At 53.6% G+C, this 26,492-nt stretch overlaps 2 protein-coding genes across 3 annotated transcripts in view; both read right to left on the bottom strand.

The window, feature by feature from the left end:
• The window catches only part of TJP3 (tight junction protein 3), a 50,409-nt gene extending 48,524 nt beyond the window's left edge, over positions 1 to 1,885 (bottom strand). The window contains exon 1 of one of the 2 annotated variants that reach the window (XM_035118116.3): positions 1,742 to 1,885. The gene's annotated coding sequence lies outside the window, so the exon portion shown is untranslated. The remainder of the gene's footprint in view (positions 1 to 1,741) is intronic. The other variant, XM_088673053.1, reaches the window with a different exon arrangement.
• Positions 1,886 to 6,298: 4,413 nt separating this feature from the next.
• APC2 (APC regulator of Wnt signaling pathway 2) overlaps positions 6,299 to 26,492 on the bottom strand; it is a 57,532-nt gene continuing 37,338 nt past the window's right edge. Inside the window, exons 11-15 of the mRNA XM_035121054.3 lie at positions 24,884 to 25,023; positions 17,483 to 17,560; positions 16,294 to 16,410; positions 15,293 to 15,507; positions 6,299 to 12,752 (exon numbers count right to left, since the gene is read on the bottom strand). Of these exons, the coding sequence (XP_034976945.3) occupies positions 7,196 to 12,752; positions 15,293 to 15,507; positions 16,294 to 16,410; positions 17,483 to 17,560; positions 24,884 to 25,023 (6,107 nt within the window). The 3' untranslated portion in view covers positions 6,299 to 7,195. The remainder of the gene's footprint in view (positions 12,753 to 15,292; positions 15,508 to 16,293; positions 16,411 to 17,482; positions 17,561 to 24,883; positions 25,024 to 26,492) is intronic.

Genomic DNA, 26,492 nt, shown 5'->3' with positions numbered 1-26,492 from the left:
GAATATTGCGGCTGGCGCGGGTCCAACTGTGAGCACGCGGAGATCTCTGGACTGACTCCAAGCTCATTCAGTGAGCTTCATGATGGAGCGGGGATTCAAACCCTGATCTCCCAGGTCCTGGTCCGACTCTCTAACCACTACACCACCCTGCCTTCTAAATCTCAGTGGGGGGGGAATGGTGCCTAGAGATTCCATAACCTATGTTTAAGGTGCTATTTTGGTGATTAACTTACTGTATTTTCCCCATCTATAAGATGACCCCAATTTTTTTTGAACCCCAAATTAAGAAAAGAAGATTTTAGGGTTGCCAAAACCCTAAAATAGAAGTGAAAATCCCGACGGTCAGAGGCGGCAGCGGAAAGCTTGTTCGGGCGATCGCCGCAAAATCCCGGACATTTGCTTTTACATGGCAAAATGTGATATATATCTGAGTTTCTCAGATATTAAACGGGGGGGGGGGGGAACCAATTATATGCCACCCTGAGCTGCTTGCAGGAGGCTAAAAGTAGGACAGTAATGCAATAAAACAGGCATCCCCAAACTGTGGCCCTCCAGATGTTTTGGCCTACAACTCCCATGATCCCTAGCTAAGAGGACCAGTGGTCAGGGATGATGGGAATTGTAGTCCCAAACATCTGGAGGGCCGAAGTTTGGGGATACCTGCAATAAAAAATACAACAAGGGGACGCATATACTATATGCGTCCCCTTGTTGTATTTTTTATACTGTACACCTCTGTTAAGTCTCTAGTCCCTTTTGTGAAGAGAGAAGCAAGGTTTCTCTTTAAGGCCATGGTGATTTTATTATGCAGCCATACATTTAACTGAATCGCCTTCGGGCTTTTGCTTGGGCGCGAGGGAGAGGCAAGGTGTGTCTCCTCTTGAAACAACAACAGAGATGAAGAAATTCGTGCAACTCATGAGCCTACTCAGGAGTCAGCTTCTCGCTGACTCTCAGGTAGGTGAGGCTGACGGCGGCCGGGTGACTTTAAATGAGGCCACTGGGATTATCTTGAAAGGAAGATCTCATTCGCCTCTCCACAAAACGCTGCTCGGCGCTTTAGGCAAAGATCCACGGCTATCAAGGGCGGGGGGGGGGGGGATGAAGAAACACATTTGCGAATTTAACAAGTGAGAGAGGGCTGAGAAGGAGGGGAGGAATCGAAAATAGGAGCCACGTGCAGGAAACCAGGAAGTCGCCTTTGCTACCTACACCCGATACCTTTTCCACCGCCGGATAGGGTTGTCTTCCATGTAAGCCCTACTCGGAGTAAACCCAGCGAAAGCCATGGTCCCCCGCTTCTCTAGGCATCCCAGCGCGTCTAACTCTTGAGTAGGAACTTTGTTGGAGGCAAGTCAGGACAGGAAACTGTGCTCGGCTGCTACTCGGGAGTAAGTCGTCCCGAGTAGGGGACGCCCTCCCAGGCGTCACCGCACTCCGAGGTACCAGAACGAACCCCCTCAAAAAAACCAAAGCACACAATTTGCAAGAGCCCACCTGTAGCGTGGTGGATCGGGGCCTGGGGCGAGCTCCAGGATCGGAGCCCTGAGAAGCATTCCCGGGGGTGGGGCTCTTCTTTCCCAGATCCTTTCGGGGTTGGGGGGCGCAAACCGCTTCCCCTCCCCGTTCAGCTACCTGAGCTCGCCAAAGGCGTGCGCCCAGGGCGCAAAAACGCTTTCTGGAGAGGCGGGTTTGGGTGGGGAGGTGGGGACGCACCCTGCTGCCCCCCCCCAAGACTAACCTGCCGAGCTGGGGGCTCCTCGGCGACGGCTCTGTGGCGCAGGAGCCCCAACGAAGCGCAGGGCGACCCGGAGCGCACTTTCCTCTTCCTCCTCCCCGCCTGTTTCCTTCCTCCAACTCGGGCGGGCAGGTAAGATCCTTTTGCCCAGGAATGCGGCAGAGCCGCTTGCCTTTAACCCTTTCTGTTCAGGCCCAGGGAGAGCGCAAAGCCTCGTTAGGAGGAGTTCGGCCGCTGGTCCATCTGTAGCTCCGTATTGCCTGCACGGACTGGCAGCATCTTTCTGGGGCTTACAGCCCAGGGAGGCTCCTAGACCTGCCTGGAGAGGCCCGCTGGGGATTGATCCTTTTTTTGCTCGCGGATCAGATGCAAAGCCACCGAATTGCATTCTACATGGAATCAAAATTGTCCAGCTGGAAGGGACACCCGAGGGTCATCTAGCCCAACCCCCCTGCAAGGCAGGAATCTCAACTAGATCACCCATGACAGATGGCCATCCAACCTCTGCTTTAAACCCTCCCAAGGAAGGAGAGCCCACCACTTCCCGAGGGAAAGGGTTCCACAGTCGAGCAGCTCTTCCTTATGTCCTTCCCATTAAAATAAAATAATATTCTAGTCCTCAAGGTTATAAATGATAGGCTGATTTCAATATGAAGCTGTCTTATGTTGAGTCAGGCCGTTAATCCACCCTCCTCTGGCCGACAGTGGCTTTCCAGGGTTTCAGGATAGGGGCAATTTCATTCTGCACGCCAAGCAGCTTCTCTACCACTGAGCTGTGTGACCCTTGTCAAAATGGCTGTGTTGGGGCATTACTAGAAGGAGAGGGGAATAATCCCAAAACAACAGCAGCAAACTCTGTTTATTTATCTGATATTTTTATGATTTGAATGGATTGGATCCGGCATTTAATTCAACTCACAGAATAAATGAATGGGCCTCAGCTGCACACATTCATTTCAGTGGGTCTACTTTGAGTCTGGCTAAGTTTAGATACAACAGTTCTACTCTGAGTAATAACTTAGTTGGAATCAGCCCTTTTGTTGCTTCTTTTGAAAATCGAACATTTATACTGTTTTATTGCAAGATGCTTGATTTGCTTGTTTCTTAAGCTGTGCGTAAATCCGGTTGAATGAAAATAAGTAAATATCCGCACCCGCTCCGAAGCAAACACACATTTCAGCTCGAAAGAGACAAGAAGTGAGGTTTGGAGCAGGGAAGTTTTGACACTGGAACCTGCTCTGAGAAAAGTGCATGTTTGCACAATAAAGGCGTAGGAGAAAAGTGCCAAAAAAATAAACATATAAATCATTTTTTTATGGGGCAGAAGTAAAGTCTCACTGAATATGGTGGAATTTACTCTTTCGGTGTACCGTATATACTTTTGCAATTGACTTTCTTCTGAAACTTCACAGTTAGGCAGAGAGTGAATGGCTGGTGCCCATTCGAAGCCTGGTCCCTCCCAGGGAAGCGATAGCTGGCAAACTGCCTTTTATGTCAGAATTTGTGCTCTTTTTTTATGATGTTCAGTTTGTATGTAAGAACTTGTGCTCTTTTGAGACGCCTGCTTTGTTAAAGGGACCTTCCACCTTGAGGCCACGCATTAGCCTTGCTGGCATCGTCCTGGGTGCTGCTGGTAGTGGTTTTAATAACAACTGATAAGAACTTCCTGACAGTAAGAGCTGTTCGGCAGTGGAATTTGCTACCAAGGAGTGTGGTGGAGTCTCCTTCTTTGGAGGTCTTTAAGCAGAGGCTTGACAGGCATATGTCAAGAATGCTTTGATGGTGTTTCCTGCTCGGCAGGGGGTTGGACTGGATGGGCCTTGTGGTCTCTTCCAACTCTACGATTCTATGATTCTATGACCCCCTTCTTGTAGCTTCCTTGGCACAAAGCTTCTCCTTTCTCCAGAAGTCTTGTCTTTTGAGATGGAACAGAACTACCGCATTGTGGGGTTTTTTGTCTGGCCAACCCTTCTCTTTAACGGGACCACATTGCACTCAGTAGGAGTCAGGAACCACAGAATAAGCAGCTCTGGGGAACCTCTGAGGCTCAGCTTGGGGTAGCACCGCATGCGTTGCCAGGGCCCCGGTTTTTTTTGGGGGGGGTGATCTTTGGGGGGTTATCTATGCTGGCTGCAGCAAGACTTTAGGAAGTGGGTGGCACTGTGGTCTAAACCACCGAGCCTCTCTTGGGCTTGCCGATCAGAAGGTCGGCGGTTCGAATCCCCGCGGCGGGGTGAGCTCCCGTTGCTCTGTCCCAGCTCCTGCCAACCTAGCAATTTGAAAGCACACCAGCACAAAACTACTCTGAAAAGTTATTATTCCCAAAACCGAAAACTTCATCTGGTTGTAAATATTAAGATTATACCAGGAGGAATGAGTCTTTCTGTAAAAAATAAAAAAAAATGATTTAAATCAAGTCTTACTGACTAGGGATTCAAATCGTGATTTAAATCGATTTGATTTAAATCAAATCCACCCTGCTGCAAATTATGGGGGTGAGCTGGATGACCTCTTAAGGTCCCCTTCCCTATTGGGAATTCTTACAGGCTGGGAATCTGGTGTCCCAGGAGGGGCTTCCTTTTACAAACCTGGGGTCTCAAACCTTGCAAACAAATCTGCCTTTGTTATGTAAAAAGCAAACCAAGAAGTGAGGGCAATGTGTTCCCATGGGAACTAATGTCTGGGGAGGGGGAAAGGCCTTTTGTTAGGTTTGCCTTTCCACTGCCCACCCCAACCCCCCAGGTATAGTAAATTCTGTTATCTGTGGGAGTCCGCTTTCCCCTCTCCAGCATTTCGGAGTCTGATTTCTATCCTCCCTAACCTAAGGTTACCAGATTTTTTTTCCCCCAATGAATGTGGGGGACACTTTTCAACTTCAGTAGGAATGATAGGGTTTTGATTTGTAAATCCGGGGTCTGTCCCCAGGAAACGGGGACATCTGGTAACCTTACCCTAACCATTGGTCATGCTGGCTAGGGCGGACTGCCGAACAGCTAACAGGATTCTCCTCCCATTATTTTCCAAATGGTTAGAGTGTCGGACTAGGACTTGGGAGATCAGGGTTCAAATCTCCCCAGGCGGACATGGATCTCGCCGGGTGACGTTACTATTGTCTACACTGACTGGCAGCAGCGGCTCTCTGGTGTTAGGGGGTTAGGGTTGAAACTGGGTCCTGTGCTTGGAAGGCATTGCCTCTGCTATTGAGGGTCCGGAAACAGAGCCTGATGAGGAACGGTTGAAGGAGCTGGGTATGTTTACCCTGGGAAAGAGGAGATATGAGAGCCACCTTCCAGTATCTCAAGGGGTGTCACACGGAAGAGGGAGCAAGCTTGGTTTTTCTCCTGCTCCGGAGGGCAGGACTCGAACCCATGGCTTCAAGTTGCGAGAAAGGAGATTCCGACTCAAGATCAGGAGGGATTTTCTGGCATTCAGAGCTGTCCGACCGTGGGGTGGAAGGTGGCGGACTCTCCTTCCTCGGAGGCTTTTGGGTGGCCATCTTGTCCTGGGTGCTTTGGCTGAGATTCCTGCCTTGCAAGGGGTTGGACTGGATGACCTTCAGGTTCCCCTCAAACTCCACACAGCCCTATGATGCTGAGTTGTTGCCCTTTCCTTAGAAACGAAGCAAGGTTCTGTGTAAAGGCATATTAAATGTCTAAGCCACCCTCCCCCCCCCATCTTGCTCAGTGTTACACACACTGGCAGGCAGCAGCTGGGGTTTCGCTCTCTCCCTACCTGGAGATACCAAGGATTGAACCAGGGAACTTTTGCAGCCAAAGCACACGCAGGGCTGGCAAGGGGCGAGGCTTGGAGGAAGTGGGAGTGGCCTGGATGAAAGGGCGTGGCCTGAGGAAAGGGGCGTGGCTGGTGAGGAGATGTAGCCAGGGGAGGCAGGTAGGGAGAACTAGAGGGGGGCACTTTTGGACCTTGGGGCTTATTTCCACCCCAACCACCCTTCAGTCTACCACGTAAAAATTCCTCACCCACCCCCCCCTTATCCTCCCCCCTCCCCTTCCTTAAACGTCTCCCCACTCCCACCCCCAAACAAACCAGCAGAAACTCTTTTTATGTTTTTAATTCAATCGGTATTAGTGCCCATAACACAGGAGACTAAAAGTGGAGTCCTAGACAGGGCGACTCGGACGCAAGCCCCACTGAGTCCAATGGATGCTCACCTCCAGGTAAGCAGGTGCGCCAGATCGCAGCATAATACATGCAACCGAGAGTTGAGGTTAAGGCTCTTTCTTTCCCCTAACCCCCTTCGCTTTGTGTCCCCCCCCCCTGACGCCGCCCAGTATGTCCTCCACCATAGGATTTGTCCTGTCCCATTCAGGGCGAGTTCACTCGTGACGGTTGTCCCGCACAGCAGGGGGAGCGGCGATTCTTGCATTGCACGCGGGTTAGGCTAGATGACTCTTTGGGTCCCTTTCCAACGCTGTAGGTCTGTGATTCGGCAGATGTTGCTGGAGTCCAGCTCCCATCACCCCTGACTCCCTGGCTATCAGGGGTGATGGGAGATGTGGTCCAGGTAGCACCCCTGGCCAATAATAATAATAATAATAATAATAATAATAATAATTTTATTATTTATATGCCCCCCCATCTGATTCTTAAGTTTGTGCCTGTGGTTTCCAGGAAAGCAAAGGAGGACAGGAGACCCCCACACCCCCAGGTGGCTTGGTGGAACCGTGGAACGAAGAGGTGGGGGCAAAGAAGGACTATAATCCGCCTGGCGATGTTTTCCGTCCACCAAAAAATAAAAAGTCACTAGCGAAAGGAGGAGTCTTGACAACGTCGCTTGCGAAGGGCGACCGGAAGTGGGGGAAAGAGCTGTGTTCAAAACGGAGCGTGTCTGTACGAGGCCGGGAATACGAATTCAGCAAGGGGTGGGCATGAGGGAACGGTGAGATACTCTTCCGAAAGATGAACTCGGTCTCATAATCCAAGCAGGAAGGGTTGTTTTCCTGCGGGAGGACGCCATGTTTAATTCCGAACGTGGCAAAGAACCCCTCTGTTTCTCAGCCCGATGGCGGGGAAGAAATGCTCGCCCTCGTCCCCACAGATTGGGTGGTTGTGCCCCAATCCATCTCGTAGCACCACTGCTGACGGCCACGTTGACCCCGAAGTATGAGGTGGGCTTTGTGTGGCTTTGGGCATCTGTTGGTGCGTAAGAAGTCCGAGAAGACGTTTTGAAAGAGAGGAAGGATTCGGTGGGCATGAAAGGAATCTCTCCCCAGCAATCATCTGCGTCCCAAGAAACAGTTCCACCAGTCCTGTGTTAATATGGAAACAAACACTCCCCGATCCCTCCTTGCTTTGCTAAGAAGCAAGATGGGAAGCTAGCAGGCGGTGACAAAGTCTTCCTTTTTTATATATAGAAAAAAAAGAACGAAAGAAAAGCGAACGGACACAAGTTTCCTGTGTTCATACAGAGGTGCGGCGGCCGCGGCCGGTGGCTTCTCAGACCTGCACTTTTTGGATCTGTTTGTCGTTGTCCGCCGGCTCCGCCATGGGGCTAGGCGTGTAGTTGAAAGGGGTCACGCGGGCAGCCCGGCTCGGGGAGCTGTGCCTGCTGGGGGGGAAGTTCCCGAGGGAGCTGACGGGCGCTTCGTGCAGGAAGGAGATGGGCACCGCCGCGGGGGCCTTGCCTGGATTGGGACCGACCGCCTCTCCCGCTTCCGAGGAGAACGCAAGTGGAGGCTTGGTCTCCATCGTCGGAGAGGTGCTGGAGTTGGTTTTGGCGGTGGAGAAGTCTTCCGTCTGCACGACGGCGTCGCTGGTCTTCCTCTGGGCCTGGGGGGCCTCTTCTTCCTCCAAGGTGCTGACCAGCGGCAGGGCCGAGGGAGGGAGGGTGGTCTTCAGGATGTGGGCAATGTCCTCGTCTCGGATGCGCTTCCAAGTCCCCCTCACCATCGCCTGCTGTGCCTCTTCGGCCTGCTTCTCCGGAGCTCCCAGAGGCGGCACCACAGGTAGTTTGGGCCCCTCTTCGGTGTTCTTCTTCTTCGTGGGCTCTTGGCAACCAGGAGTGGCTGGGCTGCCTGTCCTCTTGACGACGTTGATCTGAGGGGACGACGAGTACCGTTTGAAAGGCTCCGGCGGGACGTTGCCTGTTTTGACCGGGAGCCTGCAGGGGCTTTCCGAGCTGGTCCGCCTCGGAGGCCTCATGCCCGTGGGGACCCCGTGGCTCGACAGAGGCACCCGCGGGACGACGGGACGCTGCATCAGCCCCACAGGCTTGTCTGCCTTGAGCTCGTCGCACCGGGAGGAGCAGAGGAAGACGGGCGGCAGGCCAGAGCGGCCTCTCCGAGGTGAAGCGGCCGGGGAGAGCCTCGAGTTTGGCTGCGGTGACGAAAGCTCGGCCCGGTGCCTCATGAGCAGGCCGGATGACTCCTTGATGAATGTCAGCTGCCTCAGGAAGCCGGAGCGGTCTGACTCGCTGGCGGCAGACCTTGCCGAGGACATGCGCACCAGATTGAGGTGGCTGCCTTGCAGGGCAGCCTTCCCGCCGGTCTGGGGCCTTGTCCCTCTGCCTCTCCCCACCTGCTCCTCTAACGTAGGCATGGCGCTCCTGGCCGGCAGCGTTTTCTTCACAGGCTTCTGCATGAAGGGGATGCGTACGGGAGACTTCTGGGTCTTGTGTTGCTTAAGCACGGGAGACTTCTGCACGGGCTTGGGGTTCTGGCCGGGAGATGTGGCGTTCCCATTTGCCTTCCCAGCTTCCCGAGATGGTATCTGCCGGCCGGGCGGCTGCGAAGGGGACATCAGCTTCTTCTGGTTGGGCTGAGACGGCGTGGACGTCCGGGAGGACCCCGAGGAAGGGGCTTTTGTCATCCGGGCCGGCGGAGTTGCGCTCCGTTTTGGCAAGGTGAGGTCCACCATCTCCGAGATCTTCCCCGGCCTGTGGAGGCTCCGCGATCTCTGCTGGTTCAGGCTGAGGTTCTTCACAGGTGCTTCCTGCTTCGCTGGGGGTCCTGCCTTCTTGGGGGCGGCTCTCGGGCTCTGTGCCTGTGAGTCCTTCGCCACCTTTGGCATGTAGATCACCGTCCGACCTCGGAAGACCACCGGCAAGTTGGTGAGCGGCTTCTGCTGAACGTTTTTCTCCGCCCGGCTGTTCTGGGCCCTGGCACCTCCTGTGGCGACCACTTTCTTGCCATCCTGGAACGCCCTTGGAAGGTCTTTCTTCTCCGCGTGACGGCCGGGGACCTTCTTGCCCGCCTTCTTCTCCTTCCTCTCCAGAGACAGCTGCAACGTGGATCCCGACGAGAGGCCGGACATGAACGAGAGGATGGAGTCCGATTCCGAGGACGGGTCACGGGCAAAGGAGGAGGCCGCCTGGTGCAGCCAGGTGACAATGGAGTTGGCCCCTTCCTGGATTGCCTTCCAGTCGACACTGTCCAGGTCTGAGCCTCTTTCGGAGGCGGCTTCGTCCGGCGCGGCCTCTGGTTTCCGCTCATGGGCCTTCCGCCCCTTCCTCTCTTTCTCGCCCTGCTTCCTTTTCCCGGAGTGCCTCCTCCTCTTGGGCGCGGCCGACCCAACCCCCTTGGGCAGCAGGTTGTCATCTGAGTCGCAACTGAGGGAGCTCCCTGAGCTGCCCCTCCGCTTGGACAGCGCTGCCCGCATCTCCTGCCGCCGGCTCAAGGCCAGCTTGGCTCGGCCGTACAGCTGCCCCCTCCCTTCTGCGTGGCACAGCTCCATGTCGCTCAGGGAACTCAGGGAGGAGCTGAGGGAATAGCATGGTGGTGTCTCATCCGCAATGAGGTTGCTGCGCAGCTTGGCTGCCATCTTGGTTTTCAGTGGCGGCTGCCTGGAAGCAAACTCAGCCTCTTTCTTCACCCAAGCTTCCTTCCTTTGGCCTTTGCCGGGTGCGGTGGCCTTCCTCCTGGGCGAACGCCTCGCCCTGAGCTCCGCCAAGTCGTCCGAGTCATTCTCGTAGAAGCAATAGACTGCCTCTTCGGTCGGCGTAGTGTGGCACAGTGACTGGAAGACCATGTCACTGCTGCCGTTCTCCCGAGGAGCGTCTTTCCTGGAACGGCTGCCTTCCGAGCTGGCCCTCAGGCTGCCCTGCCTCACGAGCGTCAGCTCCAGGTTTCTGAGGGGGACATGTCCTCGCTTGGACTCTGCCGACTGGGCCCGGCCTGTGCGAAGCGGGCTGGTGTGGCTCGAACCTGTGTTGTGCTTGTACGCAGATGCCACCCTGGTTGGCGTGGAATGGCTGGAGGTTATCCTTCCGGCCCGGAAGCCTCCCGCCTCACCCTGGGCCACCTCCATCTTGAGGCCTAATCCACGTGGGCCCAGAGCTTCCCTCCTCTTCCCGGAACATCGCCTCAAGTCCGCCGCCTCCTTCATCGGGTACTGGAGCGTCTCATCGCTCAGGGAAGTCGCACTGGAGAAGTTGACCGGAGTCCCTTCCGCTGAATCGGTGAAGGATTCTTCATCGCCGACGTAGTCTTTGCTGGGCCTCGTGGCCGCTGTACGTCTGTGCTTGGGGAGACCCAGGTGAGAACTGGCAGGTACCAGCATATAAACCGGGACGTGCACTGGCTTCTTGGTTTGAGGGTTCAGAACCTGGCCCGGAAACCCAGAGACGAGAGACGTCCGCACTTTCCGGAAGCGGGATGGCATGGCCGAATTGATGCATTCCTTCAGGATCTCAATGTCTTCGTCGGAGGTCAGCTCGAGGCGCTCTGGCTTCCTCTGGCTCTCGTTGGGCCTCTCTTCCTCATGCGCCGCGAAGCCCAGGCCGCTGCTCCTCTCGGGAAAAGGTGGCATCAGCTTCAACTCCACGTCCTTCTGGACGTAGTGCTCGTGGAGAGGAAGAGCGCTCAAGCTGGAGGCACAGGAGAAGTTCTCGTTGGGCTTCTCCACGGTGAAGTAGACCATGGAGTCCAGGTCTTGGGGCACCTGGAACCGCTCCTTGAAATCCGTGATCTCCATGAACTTCTTGACGTTGTTCTCCCACTGGATGTTGAACTGGCTCGTCTCCTTCTCCGGCTGACCGCTGAGCTCGAACAGGGGTGTTTTGCTGCGGCTGGGGGGCATGGTCTGGCCGGGACTATCGGGAAGCTCGCTGGGACTGATGGTGCCGCTGATCATCCCGCTACAGGGCTCGCTTTGGATAGAGCTGGCGATGGACGGGCTCTCGAAGCTCCCCAGCGAGCTGACCGAGCTGCAGCGGCTCATCACCAGCGGCGTCTCCTGTATGTAGTTCTCTGAGGAACTCGACGGCGTCAAGTCTTCCGGCCGGCAGGGCGAAGCTCCGCGGAGGAAGATCTTCTCCTTCTTGGAGAAAGGGATGGCGATGGGCTGTGAGGCGGCCGGGACAGGCTCCGCTTCCAGCCTCGCTTGCCCTCGCTTCCGCAACTCCTCCATCTCGGCGACCTCTTCCACCTCGATGATCTCCAATGAGGAGTCACTGTCCGTCTCGTTCTCGCTGTGGCTCTGCCCGTCCAGGGCGTTGTCGGCCGAGGAAAGCGAAGAGAGCGAGCTGCAGCGGGAGAAGCAGATTGGTGTGTCTTCCACGGAGTACTTTTGCAGCTGCTCTTGCCCCGCAGGGGCCGGGGGCCGAGCGGGCATCTTCTCGGGAATCTTGCTCAGGTTTTCTATCGACTTCAGCGACAAGCTGGGGTAGAATGGACCGGCTCCCTGCAGCCCTGACGTTTCGGGCGCTGAGCTTCCCTTCCCAATGCTCTCCACCAGGGGGACATGCTGGTAGGATGGCGAGAGCTTAATCGTCTGGACTTTGGGGTCTGCGTTTAGCTCATTGCTCGGAACTTTCTTCTGGGGTTCTGGCTCCGTCTCGGCAACCCCGGCATCAGCTGCTTTCTGGAACTTTCCGAGGTTTTCTGGCTTCTCTGCCGCCTCTCCTGCCCCTTGACGTTTCTTTCCCAGCCCCTCCGCCTTCTCTGGCCTGTTGCTCAAGATGTTCTTCAGGTCCAAGCGGCTGGGCCGCTTCTGGTAGCGATGCAGCTCGTCTTTGAAGTCCAAGAAGGTCGTCCCGGTGCATGGCTTCATGTGCTCCTTGGTGCAATAGCCGTCGCTGGTACTCCCGCTGTTGAGGCTGTCGTTGGAGAGGCTGGTGTAGGCCGTCTTCAGCCGCAGGAGGGTGTGGGCGCGGCACAGGCCTTCCCGCTTGGCAAAGCCGCTGGCGTCCGACAGCCGGCAGGGTGAGCACGACTGGGCGCGGGCCTCGTGCACCTCCTCCAGCCCCAGCTGCCAATCCAAGCAGTGGTCCTCGGAGCTGAGGCTGAAGCTGTCGTCCGACGACGTGTGCAGGACGGAGATGTCCTCCACCAGCTTGTCGATCTTGGCCACGGCGGTAGAGATTTTGTTGGCCAGCTTCTCAGCTGCCGCGGAGACGTCCTCGTCCGGGCGAAGTAGCGAAGGGGCGACCTGGGCGGCTTCCGCCTGCCGGCTCCCGTCCTTCTCCGGCTCGGGGCACCTCCGTGGGGCGCCGGCTCTCGGTAATGCCTGCCCTTGGAGGAAGGAGGAGTTCAGGAACATGGAGAGGACAGAGGCGTTCCCCGTCTCGGAGGCATTGGGGCCCTCGTCGTCGTCAAAGCACCCCGAATCGGAGGCGTAGTCTTTCACCAAGCTCTCCATGTGCCGCATGGGCTTTTTGGCGCTCTGCGTCTTCAAAGTCTGCTTCTCCAGGCTGTCAAAGGCCTCGGCCAGGTGCTTTGTGTCCAGCTCGGCCTCCAGCGCCTTCTGCTTCCTCATGTACAGCGACGGCATGCAGGACCCCGGCGAGATGACCATGGCGTCTTTGTATTTCGGGGGTCGGTTGGCCAGGAGGTTCCGCAAGGCCGCCGCGCTGCCCATGGCGATCATCTTGTGCTTGGAGTGCACCAGGTTGCGGAGCATGCTGACGGCCCCCAGGTCCCACAGGAGCTCCTGGTCTTTGGGGCTGCGTGCCGAGAGGTTCCAGAGGGTGCCGCAGGCGTTGCTGACGATGGTCAGGCTGTGGGACTTGAGGTGCTGCAAGAGGGTCTGTAGGCAGCTGTGGTCTCTCAGGACTTGCCTGGAATACATTCGGGGGGGGGGAATAAATTAAAAAACACACACAGTGGCATGGACCTGCATTTCACTGTACAGTGGTGCCTCACTTAACGAATGCCCTGCTTAATGAAATTTCTGCTTAACGAAAGGTTTTTTCTAGCGGAGGTTGCCTCGCTAGACAAATTCATTTTATGAAAAATTCGTCTAGCGAATCGCGGTTTCCCATAGGAATGCATTGAAATTAAATTAATGCGTTCCTATGGGCAAAAAAATTTTCAAAAAAATTTCAATGCATTCCTATGGGACTCGCTAGGCAAATTTTTCGTTATAAAAGACCCGTAGAACGAATTAAATTCGTCTAGTGAGGCAACACTGTACAGTGGTACCTTGGTTCTCAAACTTAATCCATTCTGGAAGTCCGTTCCAAAACCAAAGCGTTCCAAAACCAAGGCGCGCTTTCCCATAGAAAGCAATGCAAAATGGAATAATCCGTTCCAGACCCTTAAAACAGTAATGGAACATAAATTTTACTATTAACGAGACCTTGAATCCATAAAATGATAGCAATATTGTACAATGTACTGTACTATAAAATGAATAAATGTGGACGATAAAAATTAAAATTAATCTTTTTTCTTAGCTGCACAGAAGCGCAGCTTTTGATTGGTGAGGGTGCAACAATAGCCGGCAGTCGCATCGGACGTTCAGCTTCCAAAAAATGTTCGAAAACAGGAACACTTAATTCCGGGTTTTCGGCATCTGGGAACCAAGGCGTTTGAGTACCGAGGTGTTTGAGAACCAAAGTACCACTGTACTCAAATGGTACCCAAATGCCAAAATGGTTCCCAAATGCCAAAAACTCAAAAATACAGTGTTCCAGTTTTTGAACGTTTTTCGGACGTTGAACGTCCAGTGCGGCTGTCGGCTATTGTTTCCGGGACGCCTGCACCGATCAGAAACCGTTCCTTGGTTTTTGAACATTTTGGAAGTCGAACGGACTAAGTTTGGCGCTTTTGCTTTTGTAATCTCAAGGTTGTGGGTTTGAGCCCCACCTTGGGCAAATGACCCTCGGGGTCCCTCTACAATTGTATGACTAAGGCAGGAATTACGTATCTCTTCCAGCCCTACCTTGAGATGCCATTAGGGACTGAGTCTGGCACATGCTCTAGCACTCAGCTGCTGCTCTTCAGCTACTGACAAAGCAAGACTCTGGTCCTCATGGTTCTCAATGATGAGCAAGCTTAAACAGGGAAACGGAAGCCTATCTTGAGGCAGGATAGGCTCAGGATCAGTATCCCCGAAGGAGTGTCTCCACCCCCATCATTCTGCCCGGACACTGAGGTCCAGCTCCGAGGGCCTTCTGGTGGTTCCCTCACTGCGAGAAGCCAAGTTACAAGGAACCAGGCACAGGGCCTTCTCGGTGGTGGCACCCGCCCTGTGGAACGCCCTCCCATCAAAGAGAAAAACAACTACCAGACTTTTAGAAGACATCTGAAGGCAGCCCTGTTTAGGGAAGCTTTTAATGTTTAATATTTTAATATTCTGTTGGAAGCCGCCCAGAGTGGCTGGGGAAACCCAGCCAGACGGGCGGGGTATAAATAATAAATTATTATTATAAGACCCTTGGGTCCACCTACTGCCTGCGCTGACTGGCAGCAGCAGCTCTCCACGGTGTCAGGAAGGGAGTCCTACCCAATCCGACCCACTTGCTCTCTACCCACTGTGCCACACTGCTTGCCCCCGAAAGCACTGGAACCTCTCGGTCGGCAGAGCGTGAGGCTCTTAATCTCAGGGTCGTGGGTTCAAGTCCCACATTGGGGGGGGAAGGTTCCTTCGATTGCAGGGGGTTGAACTGGATGACCGCCGGGGTCCTGCCCAACTCTACCATTCCATGCAAACAGAATGAATGAATAAATCTCTATTTGCGTCAGCCGTCGGCCATAGCAATAAAACAACAATGCAATATACAAAGAATAGAAATAAAAAGTCAATTACTGTATATAAAATACGTTTTGGGGTTTGGAATCAGCAGTCAAATGGTGGGTCTTATTCTGATTGCCCTAGCTAAAAACCTTGCCACCTTTGCTGTCACCTGCTCCTCTTGATCTGCCCAGAGAAAGGACACTGGGGCAGTGGCTGGGCGACCTGGAATGGACAATAAAAGAGGGGGGATAATCTCATTCCGCAAGTCTTTATCAAGAAGGCAAGCCAGAAGGGTATGCGCCACCAATTCGGGACTGCCATCTCCACAGGGACATTTTTCGCGTGGAATCTGTTGGAATCGTCCCACCAGTCCAGCCGAGGGCAAGACATTCAATCTTGCAAGAGTCAAAGCGTGTCTATATTTTAGAATTGCTAGGTTATGGAAGCAGATTCTTGAGAGGGGGCTGTGTGTGGTGCAAAAGTATCCAGGCCGCTGGTCTCCCTCTCCTGCCCTCAGCTTTGCAACGGCAGAGAGAGAGAGAGAGAGAGAGAGAGAGAGAGAGAGAGAGAGAGAGAGATGAACCCAGTGGAGGCATCAACCTCTCAGGCCTAAGAAAGCAGAGGGAGAGAGCCACTGACCTGTACTCTTCCTTGGTAGCAATGAGGCTGGAGACGTTCCTCAGAATCCCTCCTCCGCTCTCAATGATGGCCAGCGAGTTGCTTTGGCATTTATAGGTGAGGGTGCTTACTAGGAAGCCCAGGGCTCCATCCACCAGGCAGATGGCAGCTTTGTTCTCCGTACTGTGAGCCGAGAGATTCCACAAGGCGCTGAGAATGCTTTTTAGGGTGGATTCCTGGCGCAGAACAGCAGAGAGACAAGAGGCGATGAGGCCATGTTTGCCCCAGGCGTTTGGAGCACTACAAGACCGCTTTAAATCAACCATGGGCTTCTCTACCAGGGGATCCCAGGAGCTGTGAACCACCCTAAGAGGAAGGGCAGTCCAGTAGCAACCTCAGAAGTCGGACGGAAGTCCTTTCGACTTACAAAACGTTCGGAAACCAAGGCGCGGCTTCCAATTGGCAGCAGGCAAGGGGTTGTCCGAGAGAGTGGAAGGCTATTGTGCCATTTGCCCCAACGAGCTTCCGCCATTGACAGGCAACGGACCACCGAGACCACATAACCCCGGTCCTGAAAGACCTACATTGACTCTCCCAATATGTTTCTGAGCACAATTCAAAGTCTTGGTGCTGACCTTGAAAGCCCTCAACGGCCTCAAAGGCCCAGTATCGCTGAAGGAGCGTCTCCACCCCCCATCGTTCAGCCCGGACACTGGGGTCCAGCTCCGAGGGCCCTCTGGCGGTTCCCTCCCCGCGAGAAGCAAGGTTGCAGGGAACCAGGCAGAGGGCCTTCTCGGTGGTGGCGCCCTCCCATCAGATGTCAAGGAAATAAACAACGAGCTGACTTTTAGAAGACACCTGAAGGGAGCCTTGTTTAGGGAAGTTTTTAATATTTGATCTTTTACTGTGTTTTTTTTATATCCTGTTGGGAGCTGCCTAGAGTGGCTGGGGAAACCCAGCCAGATGGGTGGGGTATAAATAAATAAATAATAATAATAATAATAACCCGCTTCCCAGCTCACCTTGTTGGCCCTCAGGGCGCACTGCATCAGGCCCGTGACACTGCCAACTTCCCTCAACACCTTCTTGCTATTCATGTCGGCACGCCAGGAGAGGTTACGGAGGATGCTCGAGACCACCTGAGAGGAGGAGGAAGAAGAGGATCGGGAGAGAAGGGGAGGGAAGCCGATTACTGATCTCGGAAGGGCACAGAGTTCAAATGACGGTAGCCAGCAGCTTTAGAAGGCTGCCGTGCTTGCGTGGGACTTCGCTAAATTCAGCGGGATTTGCTGATGCAGGACAAAACTTCGGAACTCCCTGCTGGTGGACACCAGGCAGGTGCCTCCCCTGCGCTTTTTTTCAGCACCTGCTAAAAACATCTCCGTTCGGAGAATCCTATTCAGTTGTATAGAATGTGTTTTAATCTGGTTTTTAGGTTACCATTTTTTTTATTTAAAAAAAGGTTGTCAGTGGTGGTTTTCAGCTGTTTCCTTTGTTTGTTTTTTTGCTGATAACTTCATTGCTTCATTCTTTGTGTCGTTGTTTTGCCTTTGCATTTGGGCGACATAGAAATCTTATGCAATAAATATATATACATATAAATCAGGGAAAATATATGTTAAAATGCCTACACACACACACACACACCCCAATGTGGGAATGTGGAGAACTTAACTGAAGATGAGTGGAGGGGGGAAGGAATTACAAAAATGGAGAGAAAGTGAAATGGATGGATACACTCGTTCCTCATTGTCACAACCCTGCACATCGGCCCAACACATCTAGAGAAGGGCGCCAGGTTGGTGACGTCTGTGAGGAAGTGTGTGGAAGTCTTCTGCAGAAGTGTGGAAGTCTTCTGCGGAATTGTGGAAGTCTTTGCGGAATTGTGGAAGTCTTCTGTGGAAGTGTGGAAGTCTTCTGTGGAAGTGTGGAAGTCTTCTGCGGAATTGTGGAAGTCTTCTGTGGAAGTGTGGAAGTCTTCTGTGGAAGTGTGGAAGTCTTCTGCAGAATTGTGGAAGTCTTCTGCCAAAGTCTGTGGAAGTGTGGAAGTCTTTTGCAAAAGTGTGTGGAAGTCTCTTGCAAAAGTGTGTGGAAGTCTTCTGTAGAAGCGCGTGGAAGTTTGCACAGAACCGTGTGGAAGTCAGCTAAGGAATCTTGCTGTGGGCAGATGCAAGCAGATCACCACCCCCCTTGCCTTTGAGCCATCCTTACCTGATGGAGGTCTTCACTTTCAGACGCCAACTGCGCCACAATGGCCTGCATACATCTCTGGCGGGAGCACAACGTCGCCTGGGTTAGGATGGGGGTGGGGCAAAATGAGAAACAAAGGTGGAGAGGTGGAGAGAAGGGTCATAATCTGAGAATCTGCTGTGGTCTCCCATCAAAACCAGCTCGCCCCTTTACCTTCAAATGCTCCTCATTTCTGCATTTCGCCTCCAAAGCGCAATGCGCCCATAAACAGTAGACAGGTGGTACCCCAACCTTTTTTAGGGGGCGCCCCTTTGGTCCCACAAACTCATCCCCAGTGCTCCCCCACCCCACTATATAAAAGAGCATTGATAAGTGGTTTGCAGGACCGGCTGCGGAAAATCATAAATTCAAAACAGCAATCTGGTACGCCGGCTGAGACCCTCCCTGCCCGCAGACTGTCTCTCCAGAGTGGTCCATGCTCTGGTTATCACCTGCTTAGACTGCTGCAATGCGCTCTACATGGGGCTGCCTTTGAAGGTGATTCAGAAACTGCAACTAATCCAGAATGCGGCTGCCAGACTGGGGACTGGGAGTGGCTGATGGGACCATATTACACCAGTCCTGAAAGATTTACATTGGCTCCCAGTACATTTCCAAGTGCAATTCAAAGTGTTGGTGCTGACCTTTAAAGCCTTAAACAGCCTCTGCCCAGTATACCTGAAGGAGCGTCTCCACCCCCATTGTTCTGCCCGGAAACTGAGGTCCAACTTTGAGGGCCTTCTGGCGTTTCCCTCCCTGTGAGAAGCGAGGTTACAGGGAACCAGGCAGAGGGCCTTCTCGGTTGTGGCACCCGCCCTGTGGAACGCCCTCCTGCCAGATGTCAAGGAAATGAACAACGATCTGCCTTTTAGAAGACATCTGAAGGCAGCCCTGTTTAAGGAAGTTTTTAATGTTTGACATTTTATCGTGTTTTTAATATTATGTTGGGAGTGGCTGGGGAAACCCAGACAGATGAGCGAGGTATAAATAATACATTATGATGATGATGATGTTGATGATGATGGCAGCTTTTCAAAGTCCGATAGGGACCTACAGCTCCAGCGGTTTCCCCGGAACCGATTGGAGTTGATTAGACTTTCCCCTGCATGTTATTTTCTTTAACGCTTTCGAGCCTCAGAAGGTTAATAATAATAATAATAATAATAATAATAATAATAATAATAATATATTATTTATATCCTGCCCATCTGGCTGGGTTTCCCCAGCCACTCTGGGCGGCTTCCAACACAACTGTCACAGTGGCCGGAGTGGGCTACTTCAGAGTAACGACGCTACGCAGCTCTGCATTTTATTCTTTTATTGGTGCTGCGTATTTACAGTGCTGAAGTCATTGCTATTTACACGGAGTGATGTGGTCAGTCGGTTCCAGAACCTCCGAATGGCTTTTGGCGCGTCTTTCTCCAACACAAAAGCTTTGGCAGACCCATCCTCTTTCCCCTCCTCTTTCTGCGTAATTCCGGAGTTGGGGGGATGGGTCTCCCCCCCTTATTCGCCCCTTCCTGTCCCACCTGGGACCCTGGCTCCTCTACCTTGCCTGAGCCTCGGACACGACTTCCTGCTTCCCCATTGGAATCGGAACTCTCTCTGCTTTCCCCTGTGCTCGGGGATGGGCTTGAACTCAGGAGGGGAGGGACTTCGCGATATCCCCTGTCCCTCACATCCACCCCCCTCCCAAGCTCTCCTTCACCCCTCCCCAGGTCCCCCCCAGGTGTCGGTGACGACTGGAAGCCTAAGAACTCAGTGCCTTCCGAGCCCGTTGGTGTGAACACCTCCCCCCAGTCCTGCGATCCCCCCCCTTCCGCCTGGGAGGACGGGAATCCCAAAAAGTCCGTGGCGTCAGAGCTGGTAGGGGTAAAAATGTTCTGCCAATCTGCTCCTTCCTCTGACTGGGTGGATCTCGGTGACACCCATACCTCATCCTCTGGTTCCTCAAACTCCGCTTCCCAGCGCCATGGTGAACTGCTCTCCCGTGCTTCCTCCCCCTCCCCCTCCCTTTCCATGCGCCAGGGCTTAGGTCTATGGGGAAAGAGGGCGTGAAATTCTTCTACCAGGAATTCCTCCTGTATCTGAGTGGCTGGGACCCATTCATTCTGGGACGGTGGAGCATCCTCCCATGCCATGAGGTACTCCAGGCCCCTCACCCCCCTCCTTGAGTCCAGGATGGCCGTGGCCTCATTGAGTTGCTCCCTGCCTTCTCTCTCCCCCCCTCCCTCAGGGGTTTGTTCGCTGCCTCGGAGCCTGCTGCTTTCCCTGTACGGCGACAGCAGCGATCTATGAAACACTGGGTGCACCCTCATGTCCTCTGGCAGTGCCAGCCTGTATGCCACCGGGTTGACCTGTTGCGTGACCGTGAAGGGGCCCAACCTTCTGGGCGCCAGCTTTTTGCACCTCCCTCTGATGGGAAGGCCCTCCGAGGACAACCAAACTTTGTCCCCCACCCTAATGACCTCCCCCGGTCGCCTGTGGCGATCTGCCCCCTTCTTGTACGCCTCCTTGGCTCTCTCCAAGTGTTCTCTGAGCTGCTGGTGCACCGTCTCCAGTTCCTCTGCCCAATCCTCAGCCTGTGGGCCCTCCTCCTCCTCCTCCCCCTCCCTCTCTGGGAAAGATCTGAGGTCGCGCCCGTAATTGGCCTTAAAGGGCGACACCCCTGTGGAGACGTGCACCGCATTGTTGTAGGCAAATTCTGCCAGTGGCAGGCGATCCACCCAGTCCGTTTGCCGCTGGCTGACATAGCATCTCAGGTACTGCTGCAGAATGGCGTTGACCCTCTCCGCCTGTCCATTGGTCTGCGGGTGTCTAGCCGTCGACAAGCTGACCTCCACCTGCAGGAGGTTCATGAGCCGCCGCCAGAACCTGGAAACAAATTGGCGGCCACGATCCGAAATAACCCTTAAAGGTAATCCATGCAGTCTGAATACGTGATCCACAAACAGTTTGGCTGTCTCTTCTGCAGAGACCGCCCTGGCACACGGTATAAAGTGGCACATTTTGGACATGAGGTCCACCACCACCAACACTGCGGTCTTGCCCCTGGAAGAAGGCAGATCTGTGATGAAGTCCATGGACACCACTTCCCACGGCCTGTGTGGCGTGGCTAAGGGCTCCAGCAATCCCGGTGGCGCTGCTCTGACCACCTTTGCCCGCTGGCAGGTGTCACAGCCCCGTACATAGTCTCGAACATCTTCCCGCACCCCTGGCCACCAGAAGTGTCTCATGACTAGGTGAGCGGTTTTGTCCCTCCCAAAATGACCCGCCGTTGGGTTGTCGTGCATCTGCTTGAGGACCGTACGTCTAAGCTGGGTGGTGGGCAGGTACAGTGCACCCTTGTAGAAAAGCAGCCCCCTGCGTTCTGCAAAGTCTTTTGCCTGCTCCCCCCCCCTCTCAGTTCTCTGAAGATGCGGTTGGCAAATTCATCCGCTGCCGTCAGTGCTGTGAGCTCCGCCTCGCTCACCACTGCTGCTCCGCAGGACCATGCTGACGGGGGGAAATGTGCCTGGGTGCCGGTGGCGCCTCCTCCTCCATGTACTCTGGCTTGCGGGAGAGGGCATCCGCCCTGACATTCTGCTCTCCCGGGATGTAGTGTATGGAGAAGTTGAAGTTCGAGAAGAACTCTGCCCACCGTATCTGCCGCTGGTTGAGCACCCTGGCAGTTCTCCAGAACTCCAGGTTCTTGTGGTCTGTGCACACCTGGATGGGGTGCTTGGCGCCCACCAGGAAGTGTCTCCAGTGCTGGAACGCAGCGTGGATCGCAAGAAGTTCCCTATCAAACACCGTGTAGTTTCGCTCTGGCTGGGTCAACTTCCTGGAGAAGAAGGCACAGGGTCTCCACTCTCTGTTGGCGTCCAGTTGCAACAAAATGGCGCCCACAGCTTTATCAGAAGCATCTGTCTCCACGCGTAGGGGCGCGTCCTGAACCACGTGGAACAGGTTCTGGTCTGAGGCGAACACCCTCTTGAGGCTTTCGAACGCTGCTTGCGCCTCTGGTGTCCACCTGAACTTCTGCTTGCCTCTCAGGCAGTCAGTGATGGGAGCCGTAACGCGCGAGAAGTTCTTGATGAACTTCCTGTAGAAGTTGGCGAAGCCTAGTAGGCGTTGGGCATCTTTGCGCGTCCTGGGGCTGTGCCAGTCCAGGATGGCCTGCACCTTGTCCTTGTCCATCGCCAGCCCCTTGTCTGACAGCTTGTAGCCCAGGAAGTCCACCTCCTTGGTGTGAAACTTGCACTTCTCCAGCTTCACATACAGGTGGTTCTCCTTCAGGCGCTGCAACACCTCCCTGACATCTTTCACATGCTGCACTGGGTCATCGGAATAGATAAGGATGTCATCCAGGAAGACCAAGCATTTCCTGAAGAGGAGGGACCCCAGGACGTGGTGCATGAAGGCCTGGAAGCATGCTGAGCCCCCTTGCAACCCGAAGGGCATCACCAGATATTCAAAAGAGCCCAGAGGCGTGAACATCGTGGTTTTCCATTCATCGCCTTCCCGGATCCTGATCAAGTTGTACGCCCCCCTCAGGTCTAGCTTGGTGAAAATCTTGCCCCTGCGTGCCGCTGTCAGGAGATCATCCACTCTGGGCATGGGGAAAGCCACTGGCTCTGTCACTGAATTCAGCCGTCTAAAATCCACCACAAGACGGCGCTGTTGCGTGTCTTTCTTGTCCACCCAGAAGACTGGGCTGCCCCCTGCTGCCTTGCTTTCTCTGATGAACCCCCGCTTGAGGTTCTTGTCGATGAAAGCGCGCAGATCCTCCAGTTCCTGGTCTGACATGGCGTACAGCTTGGCTGGGGGTATAGTTGCCCCTGGCACCAGGTTGATCTGGCAGTCAAAAGGCCTGTGTGGGGGTAGGTGGTCGGACTCCGCTTCGCTGAAGACCTCCTGCAGGTCCCAGTACGGCTTGGGTATCGCCTCCCCCCCTTTGACGTGCATGGTGGCTACCGTGGCTATCGGAGGCCCCTCCCCTGGTTGGTGCTGCATGCAATGTTCCAGGCAAAAGTCCGATCCAAAAGTGATGCACCTCTGGTGCCAACTGATGGAGGGGTCGTGGCGCGCCAGCCAGCTCATGCCCAAAACGATGGGGGGGTCTGAGATGGTGGTGACGTTGAATGCCAGCGTCTCTGAGTGCCTTCCCACCGTCATTTTCATGGGGGGGGGTTTGATGAGTGATGGCCCCTCCCAGCAGCTCTCTGCCGTCAATGGTCGCCACGTGCAGAGGAAAATCCAGCTGCAGAAGCTGGATCTGGTGCTCTTCTGCAAAGTTTCTCGAGAAGAAGTTCGCTGACGCCCCACTGTCAATTAGGGCGAGGACCGTCAGGGGATAGCCATTTGGGAGCGTGAGCGTCACTTCTAGAACCACTCCTGCTCTGGGAGGGGTGGGCTGGCTCTGCTCCTCTCTGTGCGGGTGGGTGGGCTGGGGCTGTTGTCTGCTGACTGTGCCTGGCTGCTGCCCCTTGTCTCCTGCAGCCAGGCTTTCTCGTTTCCCTGCTGTGGTGCTGCGTCAGTGGGGGAGGGCACAACCATTCCCGCCTTTCCTTGCCACTCCCTGCGATGTGGGCAGTCTCTGACGAGATGCTGGGGGGAGTTGCAGAGAAAGCAATTCCCACCCCTTCCCTCCTTGCGTCTTGGCGCCGCTGGGGTTTGAAAAGCCCGCGCGCGCGCGCTATCAATCTGCATGGGTTCCTGGTCCTGGCTGGCCCCAGGCGTGGCTTGAAAGGGTTGTTGGGGGAGTGGCTTCTCCTGCGACCGTGGGAACCAAGCCCGCTTTGCGCGCGTTGCTTGCTTGTCGCTCCACCGGGATTCCTGTCGCACCCCCACCGCCAGAGCCGCTTTGCTCAGCTGATCCATATTACTGGGCTTTGGACCTCTCGAGAGCTCATCCTTCACCTCCTCATGCAACCCCAAGTAGAACGCCGCTTGCATTGGGGGTGACTCCAGTTCCCACCCCAATCTGTGCACCAGCATGGTGAATTTCGCCCAATACGCGCGAACTGTCATATTTCCTTGGCGTAAATTATGAAGTTCCTCCTTAGTCTGGTCCATATGACTATCGGACGAATACATCGTTTTCAAACCTTCTAGAAATAGTTTGACATTCTTCATGCAAGGATTCTTTGTTGCGATTAACGGTCTTAGCCACTCCCTGGCTGCCCCGGTAAGGTGCTCCACAATAAACGCTACCCTGTGCTCATCATCAGGGAACTCATCGTGGTGCAGCTCAAGAGCATACACAATCTCAGTCTCAAAGCCCTGATATTCCCTCGGGTCTCCATTGAACTTGCTTACTAGGGTCCCGGCTCTCCTTCCTGGCAGCACTTGGACTTGGGGTGCCCCTCCCGCCTTGTTTTTCTCTGCATCCAGCTTGTTTTGGAGGTCTACCGCCACCGCCCTTAATTCCTGCTCTCTTTCCTGTAGCGCTCTCACCTGTTCCGCAAGTTGTAGCCGGTCGTCCTGGACCTTCTTAGTCTCTTCTTTAGCTGCCTTCAATTCCCCCTGCGCCTGCAGCGACAGCTTCTGCAGTTCTTGCTGGGCTTGCTCCGCGATCTGCCGCCATCTCTCCGCCTCTGACACGCTCATCCCGGCAACTCCAAAGTAGCCCAAAAAAGGATTCGGAGGTTGCTGTCACAGTGGCCGGAGTGGGCTACTTCAGAGTAACGACGCTACGCAGCTCTGCATTTTATTCTTTTATTGGTGCTGCGTATTTACAGTGCTGAAGTCATTGCTATTTACACGGAGTGATGTGGTCAGTCGGTTCCAGAACCTCCGAATGGCTTTTGGCGCGTCTTTCTCCAACACAAAAGCTTTGGCAGACCCATCCTCTTTCCCCTCCTCTTTCTGCGTAATTCCGGAGTTGGGGGGATGGGTCTCCCCCCCTTATTCGCCCCTTCCTGTCCCACCTGGGACCCTGGCTCCTCTACCTTGCCTGAGCCTCGGACATGACTTCCTGCTTCCCCATTGGAATCGGAACTCTCTCTGCTTTCCCCTGTGCTCGGGGATGGGCTTGAACTCAGGAGGGGAGGGACTTCGCGATATCCCCTGTCCCTCACAACAACATTAAAATTCAATAATCTATTAAAAAACTTCCCTAAACAGGGCTGCCTTCAGATGTCTCGTAAAAGGCTGGTAGTTGTTTTCTCTTTGACCTCTGGTGGGAGGGGGTTCCACAGGGCGGGTGCCACTACCGAGAAGGCCCCTCTCCCTGGTTCCCTGTAACTTGGCTTCTCGCAGGGAGGGAACCGCCAGAAGGCCCTCAGTGTCCGGGCAGAACAATGGGGGTTCTCCGCTTTGGGATTCCGTACGCCGAGCGATGCCGAAATCTCTGCAAACGGAGAACCCTCCGCCGAAGTCCATTCCCACCCCCCACAGTACCTTGTTGACAACATCCCCAAATGTGAGGTTCGTGAGAGCCATGCCGGTGTAACGCCGCAGGGCCAGGTTGAGGGGGTCGCTGGTCATTCGGTGCATTTCGTAGTCTACCTGGAGCAGTTCGGCAACAGCCTGCAGACCGCCTAGGAAGAAGAAAGGGGAGGCTTCGAACTGCTTCTCTGTTTGACCCCGGACATATTTAAGAGCATCTCTCTCTCTTTTAATGTAAGTTGTTTTCCATTTTGTAATATACATTCACATCACAACACTCCACTTTACCTCCCTGGCTCTTTAGAGCCTGTCGACTTCCTTCCCTCCTGCCTCACAGCTTTCAAAATTAACCTTTCTATCATTGCCTTTTGCATGTTTTCCAATTCTAATTACACTCATTACAAAACAGCTCAAAAATTAAATAAATATAGACAGGTAGAAAATTCCTCCTTACGAGTCTTCAGACAACCCCACTAGTGATGTTAATTGCTTGCAATAATCTTTCAAATATTGACTAAATTTGCTCTAGTCCTTTTGGAATACTTGACCGTGCTGGTTTTGGATTTTTCCCGCCAGCTTCGCCAGTTCTGCAAAGTCCATCATTTTCATCTGCCACTCTTCTTTCGTTGGTACTTCTTCTTGTTTCCCTTTTTGGGCTAAAATAATTCTTGCCGCAGTTGTCGCGTACATAAACAATCTTTTGTCTTCCTTTGGTATCTCTTCACCTGCCGTACCCAGTAAAAAGGCTTCTGGTTTTTTTAACAAAAGTATTTTTAAACATTTGCTTTAACTCATTATATATTGTTTCCCAGAAAGCCTTTACCTCTTTACAAGTCCACCACATGTGGTAGAAGATACCTTCCTTCTTTTTACAGTTCCAGCACTCCTTAGTTCTTGTCTTACACATTTTGGCAAGTTTAGCTGGTGTTAAATACCATCTGTACATCATTTTCCTAACATTTTCTTTAAGTGCACTGCATGCAGTAAAGTTAATACCTTCCAAAGAAAAGCATTCCTATTCCTCCCCTCTTACAGTCCTAGAGTGGGACAGGTGAGAATATTCTCCTATTTTAAATGAAAATTCTCCAATATTCTCATTAATCGAGAATATTCTCCAGAAATTTTTTCTCGATAATATTCTCCAGAAGATTATTCTCGAGAATTTAACATCACTAGAGACAGGACTATAAGAAGGAATCATAGAATCATAGAATCATAGAGTTGGAAGAGACCACAAGGGCCATCCAGTCCAACCCCCTGCCAATCAGGAAACATCATCAAAGCATTCTTGACATATGTCTGTCAAGCCTCTGCTTAAAGACCTCCAAAGAAGGAGACTCCACCACACTCCTTGGCAGCAAATTCCACTCCCGAACAGCTCTTACTGTCAGGAAGTTCTTCCTAATGTTTAGGTGGAATCTTCTTTCTTGTAGTTTGAATCCATTGCTCCGTGTCCGCTTCTCTGGAGCAGCAGAAAACAACCTTTCACCCTCCTCTATATGACATCCTTTTATATATTTGAACATGGCTATCATATCACCCCTTAACCTTCTCTTCTCCAGGCTAAACATACCCAGCTCCCTAAGCCGTTCCTCATAAGGCATCGTTTCCAGGCCTTTGA

This window comes from Zootoca vivipara, chromosome 6, assembly GCF_965207765.1.
Source record: "Zootoca vivipara chromosome 6, rZooViv2.hap1.1, whole genome shotgun sequence".
NCBI lineage: Eukaryota > Metazoa > Chordata > Lepidosauria > Squamata > Lacertidae > Zootoca > Zootoca vivipara.
This window is presented reverse-complemented; position numbering and strand designations above follow the sequence as displayed.